The sequence below is a fragment of the Sus scrofa genome, chromosome 15, assembly GCF_000003025.6.
Source record: "Sus scrofa isolate TJ Tabasco breed Duroc chromosome 15, Sscrofa11.1, whole genome shotgun sequence".
NCBI classification, from domain to species: Eukaryota; Metazoa; Chordata; class Mammalia; order Artiodactyla; family Suidae; genus Sus; species Sus scrofa.
In genome coordinates, this window is record NC_010457.5 from 117,714,518 (window position 1) to 117,740,278 (window position 25,761).

At 40.7% G+C, this 25,761-nt stretch overlaps 1 protein-coding gene across 1 annotated transcript in view; it reads right to left on the reverse strand.

Moving 5' to 3' along the window:
* The window catches only part of FN1 (fibronectin 1), a 78,988-nt gene extending 56,360 nt beyond the window's left edge, over nucleotides 1-22,628 (reverse strand). The window contains 14 exon segments of the mRNA XM_003133642.5: nucleotides 819-947; nucleotides 2,404-2,556; nucleotides 3,915-4,091; nucleotides 4,722-4,901; nucleotides 5,705-5,896; nucleotides 8,494-8,652; nucleotides 11,107-11,247; nucleotides 12,481-12,612; nucleotides 13,958-14,095; nucleotides 15,045-15,173; nucleotides 16,077-16,251; nucleotides 16,597-16,752; nucleotides 18,330-18,391; nucleotides 22,433-22,628. Coding sequence (XP_003133690.2) covers nucleotides 819-947; nucleotides 2,404-2,556; nucleotides 3,915-4,091; nucleotides 4,722-4,901; nucleotides 5,705-5,896; nucleotides 8,494-8,652; nucleotides 11,107-11,247; nucleotides 12,481-12,612; nucleotides 13,958-14,095; nucleotides 15,045-15,173; nucleotides 16,077-16,251; nucleotides 16,597-16,752; nucleotides 18,330-18,391; nucleotides 22,433-22,628 — 2,119 coding nt within the window.

Below are 25,761 nucleotides of genomic sequence, written 5' to 3' on the forward strand. Positions count from 1 at the left end.
TTCTCTCTCAGCTTTGGTAATTTCAGGTCACACTCATCTGATCAGCTGGTTTTCTTTTTCTTTTTTTTTTTTTTTTTGTCTTTTTAGGGCCGCACCCGTGGCTTATGGAGGTTCCCAGGCTAGGGGTCTAATTGGAGCTGTAGCCACAGGCCTACACCACAGCCCCAGCAACGTCAGATCCGAGCTACGTCGTCTTCGACCTACACCACAGCTCAGGGCAATGCCGGATCCTTAACCCACTGAGCGAGGCCAGGGATTGAACCCACAACCTCATGGTTCCTAGTCGGATTCATTTCCACTGTGCCACGACGGGAACTCATGATCAGCCTGTTTTCTTAGTGAGAACATGTCTCTCTGAGTAAAGGAATATTAATGGATTACCTAAAGTAGGTAACACAGCTCTTTTAAGGCTCAAACTTCATCGATTGCTTAGATCTATTATAAAGGGCAGCCAAGAAAAATAAAGTATTTGGAGGGAGGCATTTACTGGCATAATCATTTGCCAAGGTTATTGCACAGTCAGCAAAGGAAAGTTCTCTCTCAAACAAGAACTATCTTCATGATTCAAAACAAAAACGTGAATTCCATTCAATTAAAATAAACCATTTGTTCCCAAATTCAGCAAAAATAGATGACTACCACTATTGAGATTATATATTGGTTCATGATTAGAGAAAAGGCTTTGCCAAGCTCTCTGCAAGCCATGATCAAAGTCTGGAGCTGGCTGCAATCAAGAAATATCAAAGAGCTCTCCTTATCTGAAACTGGCCAGCTATTCTCAGTATCCAAATCCAGCTTGGAGATACCAGCCTGCTTACCAACGGGATCGCACTTCCATCGGCCCCGACCCTGACCAAAGCAGGTGCAGTTCAGCATGTGTCCCTCCTCGTGACGTTTGTGGAACGTGTCATTCACATTGTATGTGATATCGTCAACAATGCACTGATCTGTATAGGACATAGGGGGGAGAGAGAATTTTTTGTTTCACTGATGAAATAAAAGAAGCTATGTTTTTCAAAGTCTTTCACTTAATTATCAACACCTCTCACTAACATAACTTTTCTACTGGCATAAATTTTTTTTCAAAGCTTACGCAATACGATAATTTTTACAAAAAAACCCCCCATCCCTCTCTTATAAACTTGTAAAGACTGGAGGCCAACGTATAAACAACTAAAGAATGTGGCAAAAATTACCTTCCTGTGGAAAGTCAAATTTTCACCAAGTACCTGTCTTACTTTTGGAAAAGTTCTTGTCTGGTAGATAATGACCTTTAGGTTGCTGCTTGTTACGATAAATAGGAGGGAGACAGTTATGGGTTTACAGGACACCTAGCGCATAATGTGATGGTCTCATCTCTGGAATGGCAGGGGGCAAGGAGATATTTGGATTTAGGAAATAAAATATCATAAAAGTATTTGGAAAGTAACAATAACAATAACAACCAAAATAGGCCAACTCTGTTGCCAACTCCCTGAGATTCTGAGAAAAATCACTTTCCCTCTTTGAGTCTCAGCTCTTTCATCTGTAAAATAAGGAGTTGGTCTGCATGCCTTTCTAATGTCTTTTTCAGCTCTGCAACATCATATTTAATTATTATTAGTCCTGGATTGTGTCACCTATTAGGTTCCATAGAAGGAGAAAAAGTTCAGGCCAATGTCAACACACAGGCTACAAGGACTATTTATCAACTCAGAGCTCTACCTCAATCCTACTTTTTTTTTTTTTTTTCCCAATAGCTGCACCCATGGCATATGGAACCTACACCACAGCTGCAGAAACGCTGGATCCCTTAACCCACTGTACTGGGCCAGGGATTGAACTCATGCCTCGACAGTAACCCAATCCACTGCAGTTGGATTCTTAATCACTGTGCCACAGCAGGAACTCCTCTAAATCTTATTTTTCAAATCAAAGAAATAGAAAAGCTAAAATACTTTTAATAGATCAATTTCCTTATGTTATACACCTGGGTCCAAAGGGGAAAAACTAAAGTGAATGCAGGAGAGTGGTCTCTATGTGTTTATCTCCTTAAATTTGGATCTGCAACAATCTGATTTTAGGATAGCAAAGTCTCTTTTCTTTACAGAAATTACCCAGGCTTTTCTAGACAAGACTCCAACGGCATAACTACAAGCTAAAAGGATCAAGTGATTGTGTTCTAGCCTTTGAAGTCATCTTTTTGGCTCAGCCTAAGTACTTATACCCTGGGAATGTTTCAGAATCTTAGAATTGCTCTGTGCAATTTTCTTAACCAGCTGCCTACCATGCAAAACGTATCCAGCACTCGATTAATACAGTGGCACTGCATATTTCTTCTTCTGCTTTTTGTAAAGCCTAAGTTTTCACATACAAGTCTGCCTCTCTGTATTCTCAACTACTTTCATTTATAAGCAAGCCTACCTCGGAGCTGTGAGTAAGCAACACATGTCCATTCCCCGCGACCGTTCCCAACACATGTGCATCTCATCATGTGACCCATATCATGCTGTTTGTCCCACTGATCTCCGATGCGATACATGACTCCTTCGTTGGTTGTACAGATTTCCTCATGGGCTGTTTGGAAACAGATGAGAAATGCATTCTTTGATAAATGACCACAAGGACTTAAATGTAAGCAATATTATCGATTCAGCGTGGTGATCCTGACAACCCTCACTTGGAAAGAGTTTTGTGTGCCTCAGCAGAATCTCAGTACTGGGCTATGGGTGTAGAGTTTTGAGTACTGGAGAGAGAAAACATAGTCCAAAGATGAGGTATGTTGTAGGGAGTAATTACAGGATGGTTAGGGGATGTAAACCACAATAATGCCTACTTATTCAAAGGGTTTACAATGTCCTAGAAGCACACTGGTAGATAATTGCACTACAACCCATAACTTTCTCTAGTCCCAGTTTATTCTAGATGAAAGGAAAACTATGGGTATGGGTGTAGAATTGTAAGCGAATGTGTGTTTTCCTTCTAAATGCAACATTATCTTTTGATGAAACGAGAGGAATAAAAGTAAATGTAAAAAGTCGTTTTTTAAATTTTTTTTTAATCAGAAGAGAAGCAGTTTTCTTCTGCTATTTCACTGCCTCATAGTCACACTTGACAGTGCAGATTCTTGGTTCTACACTTGGAAAATGAAATGCAATCTATGGGGCTCCTGAAATTTGAAAAAAAAAAAAAAGGTATTGGTTCCCTTTTGCCCATTCACACAAACTAGAGCCCTCCCTTTGGAAAAAAGAAAACAGAATTTGAGTCGTTTTGGTATTTAATAAATGATAAGAGCTTATGCCAGTCAAATCGAAATTTTATGTAATTATAGGTCTGTGACTTAGAACAGTCACGTAAATATTTTAAGTGTCTCAGTGTGTGCTTTTTACAAAAGACAAACCTGTGAAAAAATAAATATTTCCAGACTCTTAAAAAGTATTTTTATTGTAGTTACATATTTTTGGGCATTAAATTATATCAATGAGATTTTTTTTTTCCTTTTACAGTGATACTTGTGGCATATGAAGTTGCCAGGCCAAGGGTCAAATTGGAGCTGCAGCTATAGACCTATGCCACAGCCACAGCAATACTGGGTCTGAGCCACATCTTCTACTTACACGGCAGCTGTGGCAATGCCAGATCTGTAACCCCCTGAGCAAGGGCAGGGATCGAATCCAGATTCTCACAGAGACAACATTAGGTTCCTAACTCAGTGAGCCACAATGGGAACTCATTAATGGGATTTTAAAATCATGTATATAATTACATAATTCTTATATACTTGATTTTATATGTAAATATTTCTGTATCTATATCTTTATCTCACAATGTTTTCTGCTGTCTCAGAATTGTCTTAATAGGTAAAACAGGAGTACACTGGACATTATCCTTCTGTCTTACTCCATAAATGCTTGTTCTCAAGGGCTTCATCTTACCAGCCATGGGGCAGAATCCAAACTTCTGGTCAGCGTCATAGTTCTGTGTGGTTCCACACCATTTCATGTTGTCCCTTCTGCCCTCGGAAGTACAGTCGGTGTAGTTTCGGTTGTTGTACAGGAAGGGAAAGTGGCACAAAGCACCATTGGAATTTCCACCTCGAGTCTGAACCAGAACTGTCCAGAACAATACAAATAAGAGGAAACCAATGACAACTGAGCTTTCCAATGTACAGAGGGGAACTGCTATAGAAAGCTTCTGAGAGAACCAGCCCTTTTCAACGAACTCACAGAGCCTCTATCTTGGAATAAACCATGTGTGATGATACAGTTCTAAGCTGCCTGAGCGTATTCACCTTCACCTTTAAGACAGATCCAAATTCAATTTCCACTCTCGTTTTCCCAGCCAAAAGAAAAGATTAAATGGTCGCTTTGAATAAAACATAGTTTTAACCAAAAGAGAAGCAAAAGCACTCAAGGCTTCCATCCTGTGTATTTTTCAGCCCTGTGGGATTGCCTACTGATTTTACCATACAAGTCTCTTGAATCACATAATAATCCCCGTGTGTCAAAAATAAATGCTCTGGAGGGCTTTTCCTTTGGTGTCATTTCCCGAGATTATGGGAAACTTGGAAGGATCTTTAGCTGCTGAGTGAGTTCTGGGTCTCTTGGGTCCAGACTGCACAAAAGTGATACTTCTCAAGTGCAGCCTCAAAATGAATGGCTAGATTGCTGGCAAATAAAAATAGGGCATGAGAAACGAGTTTTTCTCAGGGTTGCATTCCCCCTCCCCCTTGGGACACTCACCAGTATGGTCTGTACAGAAAGAATATTTCTGGTCTTGTTCATAATTGGAAGTCGTGCTGCACCAGAGATGTCCGTCCTGTCGCCCTTCTGTGGTGCAGGAGTAGAAGGTCCTGCCATTGTAGGTGAACGGGAGGACGCATGGCTCCCCGTTGGAGTTGCCACCGTAAGTCTGGGTGACAGCTAGAAGGGGAACCGAAAAGGTCTCAGTAAACCGAGCTGCATGTATCTCCCACCAGGAGCTTATTTATTTACAGCTTAACTGAGACTGAGCTTGTGCGCTCAAAGAAAAAGAAAACTCTATGACCAGCTGTGGGTGTTAACCAGATCATCAAGTTGTCAAAATGCCTTACTCAGGAAGCCACCTCTTCTGTGAATAGAACACCTGAGTTCTTCTGCTGACATCCCTTGCTACCACCTCTGCTACCAGGCCTCCGTTTCTCCATTTGCAAAGCTATATAAATACAGGTTAATGAAAGAGGCTGCAAAAGGGACACTGAAAGCACATATTTATGACTCTGTTGGTGCCCTAAGAATTAATACATGAGGCCATTCTAGGGGAAAAGTCAAGGGTGCCAATTATTGCTATAGTTACCACCACTTTTACAGCCCAGGAGAGATTCATTAGGTTGTTGTAAGAAGTTTACATCCGAAAGCTCCAGAACATTGAGATTTAGAATATAAAATATGGATGCTTAGCTATTTAGAAAGCAACCCTTGTAAAAACATTTTAGACAAAGAAAAAAAAAAAAGATAATCCAAAGCAGTTTAATACTCACTACAGAAAAGCAAATACATAGATAAAAAAGATTGGAAGAAAATATATCAAATGCCAACCCTGGTTGTTATCACAGGGTGGCAAGGTTACAAGCTTTCCTTGTTTGTTTTATTGTTTTACTTTTTTTTTGGTAAATAAATGTATTGCCTTTCAAAAACCAAATAACAAAAAAGTTATCCGTATCCTTTTTTGAAAAGATAACACAGACCTGTCTCTTGGCAGCTGACTCCATTGCCCAGGCAAGTGCAAAGCATTTGCTTATTTCCTTGTGTCTTCAGCCACTGCATCCCCACGGAATAAACCACACCGCTGTCTGTGACACAGTGACCATATGGAGCAGGCTGGGGGTGAGGCTGGGGCTGGTAAATGGCTGTTCGGACATCTGTGAAGGAGCCAGATCCTGAGGGCACAAGAAAGGAAAGTCACAGAGCTGGTTAAGAGAAAACTGCTTTCTGGAGCTGGGACCTTCCAGGTGCCATACAGATGGCTCTGCAGTCCTTATTGTTACTGAGCTGTAGTTGCAAAAAAATGCCCCTCCCTTTTCTGGATTAGCTTTTGCATTCAGCTCAGGAAGGAATAAGGTTACCCAAAGATCTCCATCTTCCTGTTTATCTGGAGAAACTGAGATGAAATTTCCAAATCGCCAACATTATTCTGCTGCTCCAGAGAGCAGATACATGCAACAAGGCCTCACTCCAGCAAGCTCACAGTCCATGCCTCCACAAGCCTCCACTCCTAACTTCCTTTCAGCTCACTTCTTTGTTCTATGCCTGGCGTCTCACTGGGCTGCTCACCAGCCCCTGCACCCTGTGCTATCCTCATGCTTTCCCCCTGGCCTGGAGTGGTCTGTCTCACCCTTCCTCTCTTAGCAGCTCCTGTTAGTCCAATTTATCTGGGCAACCCTTTTCCAGATACTGTTCTGAGAGGTCCCCGCCACTCTGCAGCAGAGTGCCCACCATCCATGTAACTCTGGGCTCCTCAGAGGTGCCCTGGTATCTATGTTGGATTCTGTAGACACAGCCCCTCCTTCCACATTTTGTTTCTCTCCAGGATTATTTGGAATTCTGTTGTTTTCTTTTTTTCTGAAACCAATCAATCCTCTAAAGATAGCTTTCCTTTCAGAGTCAGACAAAGGGATATGTTAGTCTTTCCTTGAAACTTAGAGAAATCTGTTCTCCCAAAGGCTGGGCCCAAGAAAGAGCAGAATAAGAACAGAAGCTAGAATGGCCAGTAGGCTGGATTCAGCATCTCCCTAAGTGCTGCTAACACTTTAATCCTAATACTTCAGATCACAGCCCCAAGCTCATTCGTACTGGGGGAACACTGCATCTGTATTCATACAACCCACCTGGGAGAGTCACGATGCAAGATAATATTAACATCCTGTAGAAGATGGTTCTGTTTGGTTTAACCCAGAGTTTCTCAAACTTTTTAAAACAATGGAGCCATTTCAGTATAATATTAGTCATATTAATAAAAGCAGATAATGACGATTGAATGCTTACCTCACTTAACCCCAATTACCCTTTTAACTTAAACTATTTCAGTAGACTAAGATTTGTAATTGATTCTTTTTTTGGTTAGCAGCAATTTTACTGAAAATAATCAAATAATGCAAAGATATGATCAAATGAATCTTGTTCACCTTCATCAGTGCTCACAGCAAGATGAAAACTCATCAAAAGGAGAAAAATCCAAACAAGCAATGAATATTTTTAGCTAAATAATCGATTGATAAAAGACTAGGCAACAATGCTAGCACATTATGTATGAAAACTTGATCAAAACATAACAAGAATAATAAAAGAAGTACACACTTTTTATTTATTTATTTTTTTGTGTGCCTGCCAGATGCAGAAGTCCCCTGGTCAGGGGTGGAACCCGAGCCACAGCAGTGACAGTGCCAGATCCTTAACAACCACCAGAGAACTCCCAGAAGTACACACTCTTGACTGTCCTATTTCTTTAGATTCTTCAAAAAAAAAAAAAAAAAAAAAAAGCTACATGGTAATGATCTTGTTCTTGTACTAGAAATAATTCAACTTTTTGTTTTTTTTAAACACTTAAATATTGTGTCTTTCTTTCCTGTCTCTAGGCCCCCTTTGAATTTCTCAAATTGTGAATGCCAATACATGAAGAAAATAATTGTGCATTATTTTTTGGAATGCAATGAAATTTCCTGGGGCATGAAAACCGCTCATAAAGGATTGCTTCCACTACAAAAAGAGCAGAATGTCAGGACAAGGAGATATATTCCATTCTGAAAAAGAACAGATATACTTTTTCCCTTTTTCCTAGCAGAAGAATCAAGTAAGTAGTTATGTAAACTCATCAAAAGTCTCTCATTTCCATTAAAATGCACTTTAAATATTCAAAATACATATACATGTGTATGTATGTGTGTGTATATATCTCTATCTATACATTACCTATATTTTTATTTATTTATTTATTTTGTCTTTTAGGACCACATTCATGGCATATGGAGGTTCCCTGGCTAGGGGTCCAATTGAAGCTGCAGCTGCTGGCCTATGCCACAGCCACAGCATGCCAGATCCGAGCCATGTCTGCCACCCACACCACAGCTGACAGCAATGCTGGATCCTTAACCCACTGAGCGAGGTCAGAGATCAAACCCAAGTCCTCATGGATGCTAGTCGGGTTCCTTAACCGCTAAGCCATGACGGGAACTCCATTATTATCTATATTTTTATGTATACGTGGTGTAGGTTTTATGATTTTAGCATTTTCTTAAACATCAGTTTAATCTCTTGGGGTTAAAACTATTCTTTTCCCCTAAGATCCATTTCCATTTCACTTATTTAAACGTTAAATTTAACGTTAAACAAGGTTTTAGCAACAAAGAGTCTGCAAATGAACTCAACTTACTAGCCAGAACACTGCAAATCATGTGTTAAATGGCTTGCCAGGGAAGAGATGCATTTGCAGAAATACTTTCTGAAAGCACCCCCAGCCCTGTCCCACTGTGTGCCTCACCAGCAGATGTGGTCTGCAGAGATGTGTGCCTCTCACACTTCCACTCCCCACGGCCGTTGCCTGTGCAGATGCACTGGAGCAGGTTCCCCCGATTGTCCTTCTTGCTCCAGGTATCCCCAATTCTATAGGATGTTCTGGTGTCCTGATCGTTGCATCTGTCTGTGTTAGAAAGGAAGCATTTAAATGTGTTTATCAAGTTTGGCAAGTGCACCATGCAAACCTAAAATAAGAATATAGTTGTTTCGAGCTTGGTCAGCTGGTCTGGGGTGATTTGCTTATATTCAGCTGCGGTACCACAGGTGCTAACCTTCTGAAAGATGAGATTGCATTTGAACGTGTGAAGGGAGCTGATGATTTAGTCCTGTTCCACTTCTCTATTTGCCAAAATACTTTTTGATTACATTTCATTCATTAAATTGTTTTTTCATGGTTTTCATATCGTGCCTTGGGCCAAATTCATTCTCTAGCTTTCTAGTCTACCCTCTCTTTCTCAGGCTCTCCAGGCTTTCTTTTAGTCATTATTATGTACCTGCCTTTGCAGAGGGGACTTACTTTAGAAAACTATAAAAAATAGGGAGGCAAGCAGGTCTCAAAGGGTCTCCCCAAACTGCCCCAAAGAAGCTATTAAAGGATGGGGGCATCTCTTTCTTCATTTGTTGTGTAAAAAAATTCAGAGGACCACCAATTCTTGGACTAAAATATTCTCTCCTTCTTAACCCCACCCCCCACCCCATTTAGAATCACTAACAAAATGGGCTCTTTGGAATTGCTCAGTCTCTTCCCTCTGATGGAAAAGTGGAATTCCTAATGCAAAGTGATAATTTGTAACTAAATTACCATTTGTCTATGTGTTCAATTATCTGGCAAATAGATTGTTTCAATCATAAAGCAGCTTTACCCATATGCTACAATGTGAGTGGAGAGGATTGGATTTATCTGTGAGTTAGAATATCACTGCACTGGGTTAGAGAAAAAAAAAAAATCGGTTGATAGAAGTTCACACAAATACGCACTCACATTGATCTACCACCACAGCAGAAGTCTGATTAAAGAGATCATTGCTGGTTATAGCTTTTCCTCAAATCACCAGTATTGTCCTTCCCTGAACCACAATAGCATTATTTCAGTGTTTGTCTTGAAGCCCTTAATACTGTGCTTTATAGAAGATGAATATGTATAAGCCTTTCTCATCACCCTGACCTACTTACTAAGTGTTCTTTGAAGGCTGGGCTAAGGTCCGATTCATTTTTGCATCCCTATGCCATCTTGTACAAAGTAGGGACATAAATTTCATGGAATAAATGACTTCTCTTTGAGAAACTTTTTCCAACTTGCTAATAGAAGAGTTTAAATAATAGATAAGAATTTGAGTCAAACATCTAATTTGTCTTAAGCCAAATACTGCCACCAAGGTCTTGGAAGTCTGATGATTATAAGAAAATTTTAAATGCAAAAGATCTAATGAGCTGGCAGTGTTCTGGGAAAGATTTGGTCAGAATTGTTATCACTTTCCAGGAGAGACTTTTTTTGTTGTTTGCAAAGAATTCAAATTTGGATGATGAACATGTTAAGATGAGGTTAAATACTTTAAGCTAAATAAACAAAATATGTTTAAAATATTTAGATTTGATTTAAAATTTATTTATAACATGGATAGTTAATGGCTGTTTTACTTCAACAAATTCTACAGGCACTATTAGTCTGAAATTTCAAAACTGTAGGCTTAAACCCCTAAGGCAACACGTAAGGCTCCAGGGCAATGTTAGAAGGAGCAGCAGATGCCAGAGGGTAGCTTCTTTATAGCACTAATAAGCCTAAAGAGATGTTGTCCTTAACCCTAGAAGAGATACTTTTTTTTTTTTTTAATCTTTTTAGGAACATACCTGTTGCCTACGAACGTTCCCAGGCTAGGGGTCAATTAGGAGCCGCAGCTGCCGGCCTAAAACACAGCCACAGCAATGCCAGATCCAAGCTGCATCTGTAACCTACACCTCAGCTCATGGCACTTGGGATCCCCAACCCAGTGAGTGAGGCCAGGAATCAAACCCATATCCTCATGGATACTAATTGGATTCATTTCCATTGTGCCACAATAGGAACTCCTTAGATATGCAGTTTTAACTTATGGGGTAAGTACTTTTTATTTTCTTCAGTTTTACTAATGAATATGACTTATTTATATTTCACATATAGAAGGAAACCAAAAACTTTAGAGCTTTGCTCTATTCTATGTCAAGAGTACCCACATGCCCAAAGATGAATTTGCATATTATTTTAATGACTTCTTTGCTACTTAGAAATATCTCAGTGATAATTTAGGTGAAACATTTGCAATTAATCTTCAGGTCCACAATGCATTTGGCATTTAAATGCATATTAAGGTTCCTTCTCAGTAGCTGATAACCTAAGAACTTATTGAACAAATTTTTTTTCTTTTTAATTTAGTCTCCTTTGAAGAAGCAAAATAAGTTGGTTTTGGAATTTTTCTTGACACCTAGATTCTACCAGGTTGGTGGAATGGATGTATTTGAACTGATATCTCATGACAATTCTCTCTAGGAATCCAGAAAATAAGACCTAGCCTCATCTTTAACATAAAGATTGAAAACATACTTCTAGAGGTGCAGGTGATACGTCCACTGCCTTCTCCCAGACAAGTACAATCCACCATCATCCAGCCCTGATAAGGCTTTTCCCAGGTCTCCCCGACAACGTAGGAAGTCCCTCCAGCCGCGTGATCAAAACATTTCTCAGCTGTAGGGAAATTGGAAGGGAAAACAGAAGAAAAAGGGGTTATTTTGAATTGTGCAGTCTCCCTGTAATTTAAAGTATATTGTGTAAGCAAAAATCTAGCCACATTTTTCTAAGTGGTACTCTGTTCAAAAAGAAAGGCACGCCCTGTAACTAAGCACATAGTAAGTAACCAAAGCAAAAGAAGGCTCCAGCCAAGTTAGCAGGCAGAAATTCTGTTCTCCTACTAAGAACATGGACTATGTATCTGCAGCTAGTACTATTCTCCACACCACTATTTTGAGTGAAAAGGATCTATGTATCCAGTCTGTAGTAGACAAAATTCCACTCTTAACTATGAATGATCAATTATGAATGCCTAAATAAAATGACAAGAAAGCTCTTTAAAATTTGGGTTTCTGTAAAAACAGACAACAAAAAGAAAAATAAAAGCCTCTGAATTAGAGAACAATCCGAATAAAATTTATAGCTAAAAACTTTTAGATCTGTATCTACAGGGTTCAGCTGAAGATTGACACCAGAAGAAACTCAGTAATTTTTATTTCGACCACAAATGACCAATGAGTGACAGAGCACACATCATATTATGTTTTAGTTCACTGCTTTCTAATAAAGAAATATGTCCAAAGTGTCATTTTTTTTTCCTTATAAATAACTTATGTCTTGACCAAAGAGAAATAAATCTAAGATCAGAACCTGGAGAAAAGAAATGATTTCTTCCTAAATCTTTCAACTCTATTTTGTGTTTTGGAAACAAAAGTAAGACTTCTACACATGGTTGGTCCTTTTGGATCTAATTCTTTTAAGAAGACTACAGATTATATAACATTTCCTTATTTGAAATAAAATTCTCAGTTGGTTATCTTTTTTAAACTTTTTTTTTTTTTTTTTTGGTCTTTTTAGAGTTGTTCCTTCAGCATATGGAAGTTCCCAGGCTAGGGGTCTAATTGGAGCTGTAGCTGCCAGTCTACACCACAGCCACAGCAACTTGGGATGTGAGCCACGTCTGCGACGTGCATCACCCCTCGTGGCAATGCCACATCCTTAACCCACTGAGCAAAGTCAGGGATCAAACCTGCGTCCTCATGGATACTAGTTGGGTTTGTTACCACTGAGCCACGACAGGAACTCCCATTTTTAACTGGAATTCAGATCTCTTGTCCATGTCAATTAGGGTTCACCCCAACGTTCTGACTGTGCATCCCCACCCCGCATGCATCTGGGAGAGTCACACACCTATGGGCTTGCAGGTCCATTCTCCTTTCCCATTACCAAGACACACACACTCTAACATGTAACCACCAGTCTCATGCGGTCTCCTCCAAGTGTCACCAATCTTGTAGGACTGACCCCCTTCATGGCAGCGGTCTGTTCAAGATAAAAAGCAAATGTCAGAGAGAGTAGGATGCAAAATAGTTTTAAAACAGAAAAAGTCTCATGTTCCCACCTGGATAGGCACTTAGGTTAGCCAAAGTAAGGGCACAAAGAAGAGCTTTCCCATTAGACACTCTGGAAAAGTTAACACTTTGGGTCACTCAATTAAATGTCTTGTTTAAGCACAATGGGAAACCACAGAGAAAATTGAATGGCAAAGAAAGGAGTCGTAAATCCCGGTATCCCCAGAGAGATCACAGGAAATTGGGTTCTAAAGCAGAAAAGAAAGGCTGGCAGGCATGGTCTCCACATACACAGCAGGTTGAGCCTGGAGACTAATTCAATGGAAAAGCCATATCAGGCCTCACATTCCAGCTTTCAGGATGTGGAGAGTCTATATTTTATCCTAGGATAGAAATGTCATTTTGATGGAAAGCAAATAGATGTATATATATCAGGTGTGGAAATCTGACTACTTTTCTAGGCTGTTAAATGCAATGGCACATGCAAAGGCCAAGCTGTCCACTATGGACCACTGACTCTTAAGATGTGTCAATGCATTTGGATAAACCCTAACATTAAATATGGGAAAAATTAGGCTTATTCGCAACAGACCAATTAGTTTTTAAGATAGAGCATTAAGGTGACTTATACTTAAATAATGGATTGAAAAAACTAAATGCTATGTTAATAGAATCTGTTGGTAACCCAATGAGTCATACTGGAAAGATTGCCATAGCTAAACTAGAATTGCTGAGAGTGAATCCAGATCCCAAAGTCCCTTGGAAACACTTTTGGGCTAATCATTCCATATTATGCCTGGGAATAGAAAGACCTGCTTCCTGGGTATAAAATACTGGTCAGAAAGAAACCAGACTGTTTCCGTGAGATCCAAGAGGTCTCTGTGTTGCGATCAAGAAGAGCAGCCCACAGAGTGGCTCATGTCCTTAGTGACCATCTTCCTAATGCCTGCAGATCACCACGTAAACAGCCCGGCCTGAAGATGCCCAGATAACATAAAATGGGCAATTCCTCTAAGCATGTTGTACTGGAATAGAATCCAAGAGATCCACGTGGTTCCACTGTGTACACACACACACACACACACACACACACACTCATAAATCCACACAGACTAAACACTGACTCCACCTGCACTCAGAGCCATCTTCCAGAAGCACAGGAAGCGGCTGGGTGACCACCTAAGGGTGCCTGGTCACCTAGGGTAAATCCCCAAATGAGGATTATCCAGTCATGGATAACAGAAAGTGACAGTGATGGTGATGAGGAAATTCATATTATGATAATTTAGCAGCATGTGACAGAATGACATTCTTACTTGCAATGGTGCAACTTATTCTGCCTCGCCCAGCTCCAATGCAGGTACAGTCCCAGATCATGGAGTCTTTAGGGCGCTCATAAGTGTCGCCCACCCGGTAAGTGTTCCCAGTGTACTTGTCAAAGCAGGTCTCTTCAGCTGAAGGGAGAAGGAAAGTCCACGTGAGCCTCACATATGTAAAAGCTTTTCTATTCCACTACTCCGATCCAAAGGAAAACTCACTTTTCCATTCTATGAGTAGCAAGGAACAAACGGAAAGTTTTAAAAGATGGAGTGGGGGAGATCCTGGTTTTACCCTGGGCTCTAATAAAGCCTCAGTTTGACCTTTGACAAGTTCCCTAATTTTCTGGAAATGAATTTCAATTGGAAAGGATTCTCAGACCTTAGGAAAAAACTTTATAAAGTGCGACCTTAGGACTCAGATTGTGAAGGCAGGGCTTTAGAGTCCCCTTTCTGGCTCAGGAAGCCAAATCAAGGTCCACAGAAAAAGCAAACAATTTGAAGAGCCCTCCCCCACTTCCCCTCAGGCATTGTCACTTGTTAATCCTACTATTTCCGTTTTAGCCTCACCGGTGCTTCTCTGTATGAGTTGCCATGATTTACAAGAAACATATCACGGGTCACAGAGGAATGAGAACTTTGAAGCGTGAGTGGTTTAATGTTGCACTGCAGCCGACAAATCGCTCTACAGTATAATGCCCAAAGGTTGTGCTGCCTCATAACCTTACGGTTTAAGATTCGAAATTACTTTCTAATAAACCAAAATTTTATAAGCATTTTTTTTTTTTTGGAGGGAGAAAGAACACACAACGTCTTTCATTTTTTTTTTTTTTCATCAAAGGCTTTGGGAAAGTAAAACAAAAAGAAGGCTCTAGGGACTATTTTGGGATATATTTGTTCTTTTGTTTTAAAGGTAAAAGGAACATGTGAAAAGCAGTTATTAAACATTTTTAAAGAGGCAATGACAGACAAGTCTATTGGGAAAATGGTGTATGTAATTTTACTACTAACACTAAGTTTAAGGAACAGGCACCACTTCTCCATTAATAGAAGACACTAAGAACTGGGCAGGGTCCCCACCACTTACGCTCAGGCTTGCTCTCACAGTTGAAGCCCCGGCTCCCTCCATAACAGGTACAAACCAAGGCACTGCCCAGGTAAGTGCGCTCCCATTGTTGGTTTATCTGATAGTGTTTTCCATTGTCGTAACAACCAGCTGTAAAGAATCGAAGGAAAAAGTTATTACATTCTTCCTTTTTCCAAATTACGGAAATTTCTTGTACAACTAAATTGAGGAGCCTAAGCAACATATGAAAAAAAAGTTAATCATCAGCGCATGTGGAAAATTAAAAGGAGTTAGCTATCTAAAGAGTTAACTGCAATTTGTACACGTAGACATATAGGTATTCCTTTTTTTTTTTTTTTCTTTGACCGAGTTAAACATTATACAATGATGTCATTTCCATCTGGCCAGGGGTCTGCATCAAAGGAAACATTTTGAAAAGCAGATAACTGGGAATTACATTTTAAAAAGTGCAAGGAATTTCAGTGCTCTTTGGGAGTAATAAGTCAGGCAGTTTCCTTTAGCCAAGGAAAAGGGAGGGTGTGTCTTTGAAAAACTGGAAGAGGAATTCCCATCTCTCTTTTTGGAGAAGCATCCTGAGGGCCCCCAAAGCAATCTGAACCAATTACATCTCATTCAAAGTAGGAACAACAGTTTTTTAGCTACCCTCTCCTCACCCCCATTTTGAAAATATTCCATCAATTGTTTTAGTAACAAAGAAAATAAGCCTAAAGACCACGCTAATCCCAAATGGAAAATTTAAAGGCACACATCATTTTCCTTTTTAAAGGCAAGTTTCGACGAATTCATAGGAGGACGCCCGGGACGTGCAGAGCTGATAAGAGCCCTGCCGGACACCACAGAGCCCCTGTCCTCCAAGGCAGTAGCTATCTTAGGCCCCCAGAACCAGCCTGCTCAAACCCAGAGTCTTTTGTGTCCACAGGCAGCGTGAACTCACTCCACACTCGCGCGCGCACAAAACTTTAGCCACAACTTTGGTTGGCTTTACGGTCCCACCCCTGCGACAGCCTGTCTCAGTTCGCGGTCAGTACTCACGCTTGCGTTGGCTGTCAACCAACGGGGATTGGGGCTGAACGATCTGCTGAGCCTGCCTCTTGCTCTTCGACGCTCCAGTGGAGGGCACCGTTGTCCCCAGGGACAGGACGGCCAGCAGCAGAAGCCCGGGTCCTGGACCCCGAGCATCTTGAGAAGGTGCGGGGATATAGACGCTCTAACCAGGAGACAACTTTCCACCAAGTTTGACTTCTTTTTCGCAACCTGCCAGAGGAGTCCCTTCCAGTGCCCGCTACGGGCCGACGCCGCCAAGAAGGTAAGGGCTGGATGATGGGGAAGGGGAAGGGTAGAGGGACAGAGGGGAAGGAGAGGAAGAAAGAAGTTGTGGCTGCAGGTCCCCTCTCTCCCGCTCGCGCCTAGGGCTCCCTCTCCTCCCCCCCTGCAAAGCGCAGCCGGCGCGGGCAGCGGAGACCCGAGAGCTGGGGTTTATATGGGACGGTCCCCTCCCGCCCCCGCGAGGCCTCGGGCGCCTGGGAGGAGGGACCGGTCAGACTCCCCCCACCCTCCTCTTGCCGCCGCCGCCGACCGCTCGCCGATTGGCCTGGGCTCCGGGTGACGTCAGGAGGACTGTGGGTTCGCAGCGAACAAAAGAGATGCTGATCGCCCGCCAGGACTGGGGCAAGAGAACTTTTTTTTGGTTTCCTTTGCGGTCGTCAAACTTTTAGGGGGCAGAAGGGGAAGGATAGGAAGCGGCTGCGAAGGGGTAGACAGGCAGGAAAGGGAGGGCTGGAGTCGTGTGTAGCGAAGGGGTCGCGAGTCCCCCCGCCACCCCCGCTTCCCCCCCCCCCTTTTTTTTATGGGGATGCAGAGAGAGGTTGAGGACATTGCGTCACCTCTGGAAAATATCTCTGCTTAGTGGAGTGTATTTCGGGGGGAGGAAAAACCATAAAGTAGCCACCACCTTGCAGATGTAGGAATGTAGCCTCTGCCGTCCCAGGGCGGGGCTGGCTTTCCTCCGGTTCCCTTTCTTTGGTCTACTGTGCACTGAGAACTTAACTTTCTTTGCCTTCGTAGCTTCTTCTTAGGACTTTTCCCCTTCCAAACGCGGTATCTGCGGGGTCTGAGGACGTGCTAGCCAGGGTCGCGGGTCGAGGCGGGGAGAGGGGCTAGAAGGGAAAAGAGAGCCTTCAATGAGCCTCTACTAAGTGCCAAGAGTTCTGCGGGGCGCTTGACGGATCAGGGAGAAATTTAGAGAATGAGGTTGCTTTTGAAAGGACAGAGCAGCAGTTTGCTTTTTTTCCCCTCAAATATGCAAGAAAGTCTTTTCCCTGGAGTTTCGATACCTGTTACCGCTAAAACCTGGAAAACTTGGTCGACCCTGTAGAGAGAAATATCGCGGTGTCCTTCCCCATGTTCACCGCGCCCCTTACGCAAAGTAGAGATCTTTGAGTCACTAAAAGTTGAGAAAAGACCATTTCCAGACTTGCCTTCCTACAGTTCTTTCTTGCTTTTATTTGGCATTTTCATTTGGTGGACATCGATTTCATCACAGAATTCCCCTCCCCCAGCCTCGCTGCCAGATTTTTCACATTTCAAGTGTTACTTACTCCAAGAATGTGGAAAGTTCCTATTTAAGATGTGTCTGTCTTTCCCTCTAAAGGCACAATCTGAGAAGTCTCTAGCATTTAGCAACTCATCACATCAGTCCTTTTTACAGACAAACACAAACCACACTTGCTTTTTAAGGAAGGATCTTTGAAAGGAGTCCTCGACTTTCTTCAGTAACTTCTGAGGGACCAAAACTCAAAAGCTTTGCCTCCTAGTTAGGTTAGTAGTGTGGACCTCCTATTTGCTTTGGGAATCTAGAAAATCTGTTAGCTAAATATGTTTATTTCTGCAAGCACTTGTTTTCTCCAAATGTTCCACCTTTAGCAACTGCCATGGGGTTATTCGAACTCTGGTCTATAAAATGCCCAACACATCAAAGACACAAAACTAACATTTGCTTTTATTAACACAGGGAATTAAAGGGAAACACACTCACACACACAGCAAATATCAGTTTCCTATAAGCAGTGTAAAATAACTTCTTGAGGCATCTTTGTGACCAACTTTGCCAGTTGAAAGAGTGCCTCGGATTTCCCCAAATTTAGAGTCCCGTCTGGGTTAGAGTTTTTTTGAATTTCTCATCATCACTTGACAAAGCAGTTTTCTCTTTCAAGTATAAAAGGGCCCCTTGTAAAATTCTCAGTAAATTTCTGGGAAGCTGGGTGTTCCTGCCAGAGGGAAGGGTACCTGGAAATCAGGATATAAGCAAGATAAACCTGAAGCCAATGCTTTCTTAAAATACATGGATTCTGGGGGAAGGAAATAAGTGGTTAGAAAAGTATTTCATCAACCAAAACCATGATAGTTTGATATATTTACTTACTCAAAATACACTAGAATAATATACACAGAGAGCTTGGAGGGAAAAAAAGCCCAAGTGACTTACATTTCAGAAGTAATTTGTATTTCAATCCATTGAGATATACTTTGCTTAAGGATATGATATATCTCAAATGTCTCATAAGCAAACATATATATAATATTCGGACTGAATTTTACAGAAATGCCTGAGAGTTTACCCTTTTACTTGAAAGCAGCTTTTATTTTTTGAACTTTGGAGATGGAAACATTTTTTTAGTTCAGATAACAAGACTTGCTACAGTATTCTTTTATTATCAATGTCCTTTGTAATTGTGTAAGTCAATTATCTCTAACTGGAGAGATAGTTAAATCTCTCCACTCTGACCCTGTTCAAACTAGCCATGCCTCAAGTCCACGATTCCCTTTCACTCCCTTAAGAATTCTAACTATTCTGACAGGATGGGTTCTTAAGCAAACAACATCCTTCTATTTGTAGGATATTTCTTTGGATTTATTTTTCTCATCTTTATTTGGAGAGGGAAACGTGACAAAAAAGACAGAAAGTAGATTCCTAGGTGCCTGGGGCTGGGGATGGGAATGGCAATAACTGTAAATGAACACAAGGAATCTTATTGGAGTGATGGAAATAAATGTTCTAAAACTAGACTGTGGTGGTGGCTACATAACTTGGTTAAGTTACTGAAAATCACTGAGTTGTACACTTAACATGGGTGAGTTTTATGGTATGTAAGTTACGCCACAATAAAGTTGTTCTTAAAAAATTAAGGTGTAGTAGTTTTTTATTCTTTTTTTTTACTCATACCATCTTCTATTTTGTTTCACAGACTTGCACTCAAGCGGCTGCAACATACACAGGGCGGCCTCACTTCTTCATTTTTCTAAGAGGAAGTTTTTCTTAAGGACAGTAGTGGATTCTTTCTTCTACACCAGTAACCTCTTAGGAAGCCTAGTATCTGTGTGATGGAATGTGTGTTGTAGAGGCGAAATAAATCTTGATTTAGGATTGTGCCTTGTTTCTTCTTGGACTTGCCATAGAGATAGGATTTTCTCAGAACTTAGGTCAGCTTAAATTTTCAGTAACAAAAAGGAGCACGTACATTTGTGTGTAGAGGGTGTATTTGGATGTTTCCTTGTTGGAGATGGTAAATGAGGAGCATGCGCAATTATGGAAATTGAAAGAGAATTGACTTTGAGTTGATGACTATGGTTAAGCACAAAATGAATTTTTCAGATCCAGTCATTTGGAAAGGATTGAAATTAATACAATTAAAGGGATACGTTTTAAAAGACAGTTTTTTTTTTTTTTTTTTCTAAGTGAAAAATGGCTTTTCTTTAAGAATAATGCACACATGAGGACAATACCCATCCCGGCCAAATCCCTTGCCTGCTGAAAAAAAATCTTATCCCTGATAAGAAATAACTTCTTGACCCTAGGGGTTACATTTAAACGAAGGTGAGCTGTTTTTCTTGAAAACCTTTGGCTTTTATCCTGTTCTTAATCTCTTTCAGTTCTGGTAGAGGGGAAGCCATTGATTAGGTGACCTTTGGAACTCTCTGCCTTAAAAGCCTATAGTGTCTTTTACTATTTCATGGTCTTCTAAGCCTAGGTTGAATGGAGATAAATTACAGTAGTTTTGTTTCTTAACTTGATTATATTTTTTTGGCATGAAATCCTTCCCATCTTTCCTTAAAAATGTTGAAGCTTGCAAAACTGCTACTCATTAAGCACAGGTGTGAGAAGGAAAAATAAACTGCCCCATGGGCAGCCCTCATGGGTAAAATATCTGAGCAGTTTGTCTGGAATTGACAGGCCCTGCAACCAGGGGAAAAAAAAATACTTGATGAGGATTTTAATTTATGCCTTGAAAGCTTGCCAGTTTTCACTTAATCAGCATTTTGTTTATATTTTTAGTTACTTTATTATTTAATCAGCACTTTTAAAAGCCTTAATCTGTGCCCTTTGATTTTTACCAGGAGTGCTCTTTTTCTCATTAGAGGGATGTATCTCCCAACAGCCTTTGCAAAGGAGTCTTGTTCATCCAGTAAAGTGGAATGAACTACTGTGTAGCTGGAATGCTCACCCAGAAACTGTGTTATAGAACATTTCAGCTTTCCAAACTAGGTAGTAGTTTCTTGGAAAAGTTTTATTTTTGGGTGCTCTTGCTCCTTTTCTCAATTTTCCTTTATTTTATGTAGGTGGCTCTAAAAGTTTTGAAAGGCTAAAAGACTTCTACTTGAAAGGTTTTTGACATTTAAATTATTTTCCATCTTTTTTTGAATTCACATATTTTAAGCATCTTATAGGGAGCTAATTATGAAGGTTGTGTTAGATGCTTAAAGACCATCATAAACATTATTTCTTAAACTTTTTTTTTTAAGAAGACAACACAGCAGAACCTTTATTTTATTTTCTTTATTTATTTATTTTTTGTCTTTTTTGCTATTTCTTTGGGCCGCCCCCGCCGCATATGGAGGTTCCCAGGCTAGGGGTTGAATCGGAGCTGTAGCCACCGGCCTAAGCCAGAGCCACAGCAACGCGGGATCCGAGCCGCGTCTGCAACCTACACCACAGCTCACGGCAACGCCAGATCGTTAACCCACTGAGCAAGGGCAGGGACCGAACCCACTACCTCATGGTTCCTAGTCGGATTCGTTAACCACTGCGCCACGACGGGAACTCCTATTTCTTAAATAAACTTTTATACCAACAATAGACTACTTTGATATAGGTGGTCAATAAACACTTTCTATTAGTTATTAGTTATTAAAATTAAGGATATATTCAACTGAATTGTAGCAATGAAAGTATAATTATGACTATCCCTAAATTCATGCTGAACCATTTTCTGGATAAATTTGATATATTCTCTCATTAGCTGTGAAAGTTTTACTGAGATGGAATGGGTGTTTAAAATCATTACTATATTAAACATGAAAAACTGGAGTTCTCTTGTGGTACAGCAGGTTAAGGATCTGGCATTAAAACTGTAGCAGCCCAGGTCACTGCTGTGGTGCAGGTTCAGTCCCTATCTGGGTAACTTCCAAACACCAAGAGTGTGGCCCAAAAACAAAACAAAACAAAAATGTGAAAAACTAAGACAATCTTAAGCACATGAAAAAGGGCATAAGGATTTCAGTATCTGAAGAGAAATACATTTAAACAGCTATATTTTACTCAGCACTTTCTCTGAGCCAGAACCAGGTCTAAGTACTTTACAGACATTTTTTTCATTCTACCATCAACCACCCTGTGAGGTAAGGACCATTATCCTCTTACTCTTACAGATGAGGACACAAGACTTAGAAAAATAACTAGAATGAAGCTTTCTAAATCCCCAGCCTTGTAGACATTCTGGTATCACTTAATGATCTCTCTCTAGAATAAAGGTGTGGGCAATTGGCTAAAGGATTTTGTAGATGACTTTTTCAACCTGAGACTCATTCATTCAAACGACGTCACACAGAACCTTGCTGATTGATATGCTGCCAGTTTTTACCTATTGTATCCAGGGCCATTCTTTTGTGAACCAGTTTCTTTCCAAAAGCCTGACTGTGTTTTGGCATTTGGATTGGTACCTCTGACTCTCCACTAGACCACAAGCTTGACGGAGCAGAGTCTCTGTCTTGGTACTTATGAATGAAAGGAAAGAAAGGCAGATGATAAAGACTGAAATGCAGGGTTAGTCATTATTAAACCAGCCAGTCACATTACTAAGTGCCCCGCATATGTTATTTCAGCTTATCCTCGAAGTAACTGCCAGAAATAGATATCCATAGCCCCAATTTAACTCTGTGGCTAGAAAAGTTTAAGATGATCCTTATGCTTCTACAGTGAAAAAGGGATAGGCTGGAACTTAGTCTTCTTGCCGCAAAACTCATATTCTTCACCAAAACATACAAGGCTTTCCCCCAAGAGATTTTGCCCCATTTAAGTTATAAGAAATTTGGAAAACTTCTCTGGTGATTACTTTTTTTGTTCTCCGAGATCTGCATGCTCTGTTCTTCACTGCCTTGCTCTGCATCTTGGGGCTGATCCCTTGGACTGTACGGCAGACTCCTCTGCCTGCTGCAGGGCAGGAGGACAAAGACAGGACGGTGTTTCTTCTGCAGTCTGGTTTCAGGGCTACAGTTCTGGTGGCAGTGTCCTCTCTGCAGAACATGCATTCTCCCTGGGAGCAAGACTGCCCCCAAGAGGGTGAACATTGGTTGTTGGTGGGTGGGGGGCCGGGGGTGGGGTGGGGAGAGTGAAAAGAAAAAAAAATAATAATAAAGAAAGGAAAAAAACCCAACTCGGAGTTCCCATCGTGGCTCAGTGGAAACGAATCTGACTAGTATCCATGAGGTTCGATCCCTGGCCTCACTCAGTGGGTTAAGTAAGGATCCAGTGTTACGGTAATCTGTGGTGTAGGTCACAGATGCAGCTCGGATCTGGCATTGCTGTGACTGGGGTGTTGGCCAGTGGCTACAGCTTTGATTTGACCCCTAGCCTGGGAACCTCCATATGCCACATGCACGGCCCTAAAAAGATGAAAAACCAAATCAAAAACAAAAACAAAATACCCAACTAAACCCTACCTGATAAAATCTTATTCCTTAGCTGTTATGTACCTCATCAGGTGGAATTTAAATTCACCTTAATTTTTCTTGGGGGTGGGAATAATAACCAAAAAGGAATGGAGAGGAGCACTGTTGTGGATCAAAGTTCTTGCCAGACTGTTCTCTGAGATGCCAGCTCTCACTGCCTCCCTCCCACAGTGGTGGCTCTGGACACATAAAACCCTGCTGGTCCCTGGGAGCCGCAACATCCTTCTCTTTCTCTTGGCTGTGCCAATGCCCTTTTAACAGTGCCTCACCAGTCTTTCCTTGGAAATCGTTGAAGTCTGTTTCCGGTTGAAACTCTGACCATCCAGATTCTAACAGTCTGTAACCATGACATGCACAATTGACATAAGCTATGATTTAAGTTGTAAATTGTAGCAAAATAGATTTGGACACATGAATTATTATTATTTTTGTCTTTTTAGGGCCACACCCACAGCATATGGAAGTTCCTAGGCTAGGGGTCTAATAGGAGCTGTAGCTGCCAGCCTACATACACCACAGCCACAGCAATGCAGGATCTGAGCCGCATCTGTGAGCTATACCGCAGCTCACGGCAGTGCTGGATCCTTAACCCACTGAGCAAGGGCAGGGATTGAACCTGCAACCTCATAGTTCCTAGTTGGGTTTCTTAACCACTGTGCCACAACGGGACATCTTTTTTTTTAAGTCTTTTTAGGGCCACACCCATGGACACATGAATTATTTTCCAAAATTAGCAACTAACATTGCTCAATAATTTCTCTTTGCATTTCCATGTCTTGAATGGCTCTCTGTCTTCTTTCTCACTTTCTCTTTCTTTCATTCTTTCTGTGGGATATGTGCCCCTTGATGACATCTTTCTCAGAGTAAAATCCTCTGATGATAGGAGCAAATGAAATAGTGGTCATAAAATGATAAAAAAAAAGAAGCCAGGATTTTATTTGTAAATATGTAGTATTTGTCTTAACTCCTTAGCTCCCTTGGAAATATTTGATTTGTCCACTAAATAATTTAATTCATGCAAAGAATTTGAGATCAAGAGCCCTACCCCATCAGAAACAGCATTTTATCTCTAAAAGTCCCTCATCAATCTACAAATGTCATATATGCAAAGGCTAACAATTTTTTTTTGGCAGTGCCCATGGCACATGGAAGTTTGTAGGCCAGGGATCGAACCCACTGCAGTTACAATGCTAGACCCTTAACCCTAACCTGCTGTGCCACAAGGGAACTGTGAGCTGTGGTGTAGGTGGCAGACACAGTTTGGATCCTGTGTTGCTGTGGCTGTGGTGTAGGCCAGGAGCTATAGCTCCAATTGGACCCCTAGCCTGGGAACCTCTGTATGCCACAATGCTGCCCTAAAAAGACAAAAAAAAAAAAAAAAAAAAAAAGATAAATAAACTTTAAAAAAAATTTCTTTTACTCATGAAAATCTTTGTATTTTAATTGTTCTTTTCAAAATTTGGTATTTAATTAAAGACTAATGAAAATTGTTTCGATAAATTAAAACATTGCAGACAATTAAAAAAAATTAACACATGGATGTATTACTTCCTTTAAAATGTTTCCTTTAGGGAGTTCCCACCATGGCTCAGCAGTAAAGAGTCTGACTAGTATCCATGAGGACATGGGTTCTAACCCTGGCCTTGTTCAATGGTTTAAGGATCCAGCATTGTTGTGGCTGTGGTGTAGGTGGGCAGCTGCAGCTCTGATTATACCCCTAGCCTGAGAATTTCTGTATGCCTAGGGTGTGGCCCTAAAAAGACTAAATAAATAAATAAATAAATAAATAAATAAATAAATAAAATGTTCCCTTCATATTTTTTTTAGCAAAATAAGGTCTGATTTCTTCTTTTTCTTTTTAAAAATTATTTTAAAAATTTTTATAAATTTTTTTTTAATTTCCCCAATGCATTATTTTTTTTCTACTGTACAGCATGGTGATGTAGTTACACATACATGTATACATTCTTTCTTCTCACATTATCATGCTCCATCATAAGTGACCAGACATAGTTCCCAGTGCTACACAGCAGGATCTCATTGCTAATCCATTCCTAAGTTTTTTATAAAGTTCTTAAAGGTTACTTTCCATTTACAGTTATTCTTTGTGCTGTACAATACGTCCTTGAGCCTATATATTATACCCAATAGTTTGTACCACCCACTTCCCCACAGTTATATTGCTCCCCCACTGGTACCCTCTAGTTTGTTCTCTAAATCTGTTAAGTCAGCTTCTTTCTTGTTATATTTACTAGTTTGCTATATTTTTCCACGTATAAGAGATACCATACAGTATTTGCCTTTGTCTTACTTATTGCACTTAGCGTAATCCCTCCAAGTCCTTCCATACAGTTGCAAATGGTAAAATTTTCTTCTTTTTTATGGCGGAGTCATATTCCATTGTGTGTGTATGTGTGTGTGTGTGTGTGTGTGTGTGTGTGTGTGTGTGTGTGTGTATCCATTCATCTGTTGATGAACACTTAGGGTGCTTTCTTACATACCTTGGCAATTATAAACAATGTTGCTATAGACATTGGGGTACATGTATCTTTTCAATTAATATGTTTGGGTTTTTTGGATATATACTCAGGAGTAGAGTTGCTGAGTCATTTGATGGCTCTATATTTAGCTTTTTGAGAAACCACTATGCTGTTTGCTGCAGTGGCTGCGCCAATTTACACTCCCACCAACAGTGTGCAAGTGTTTCCTTTTC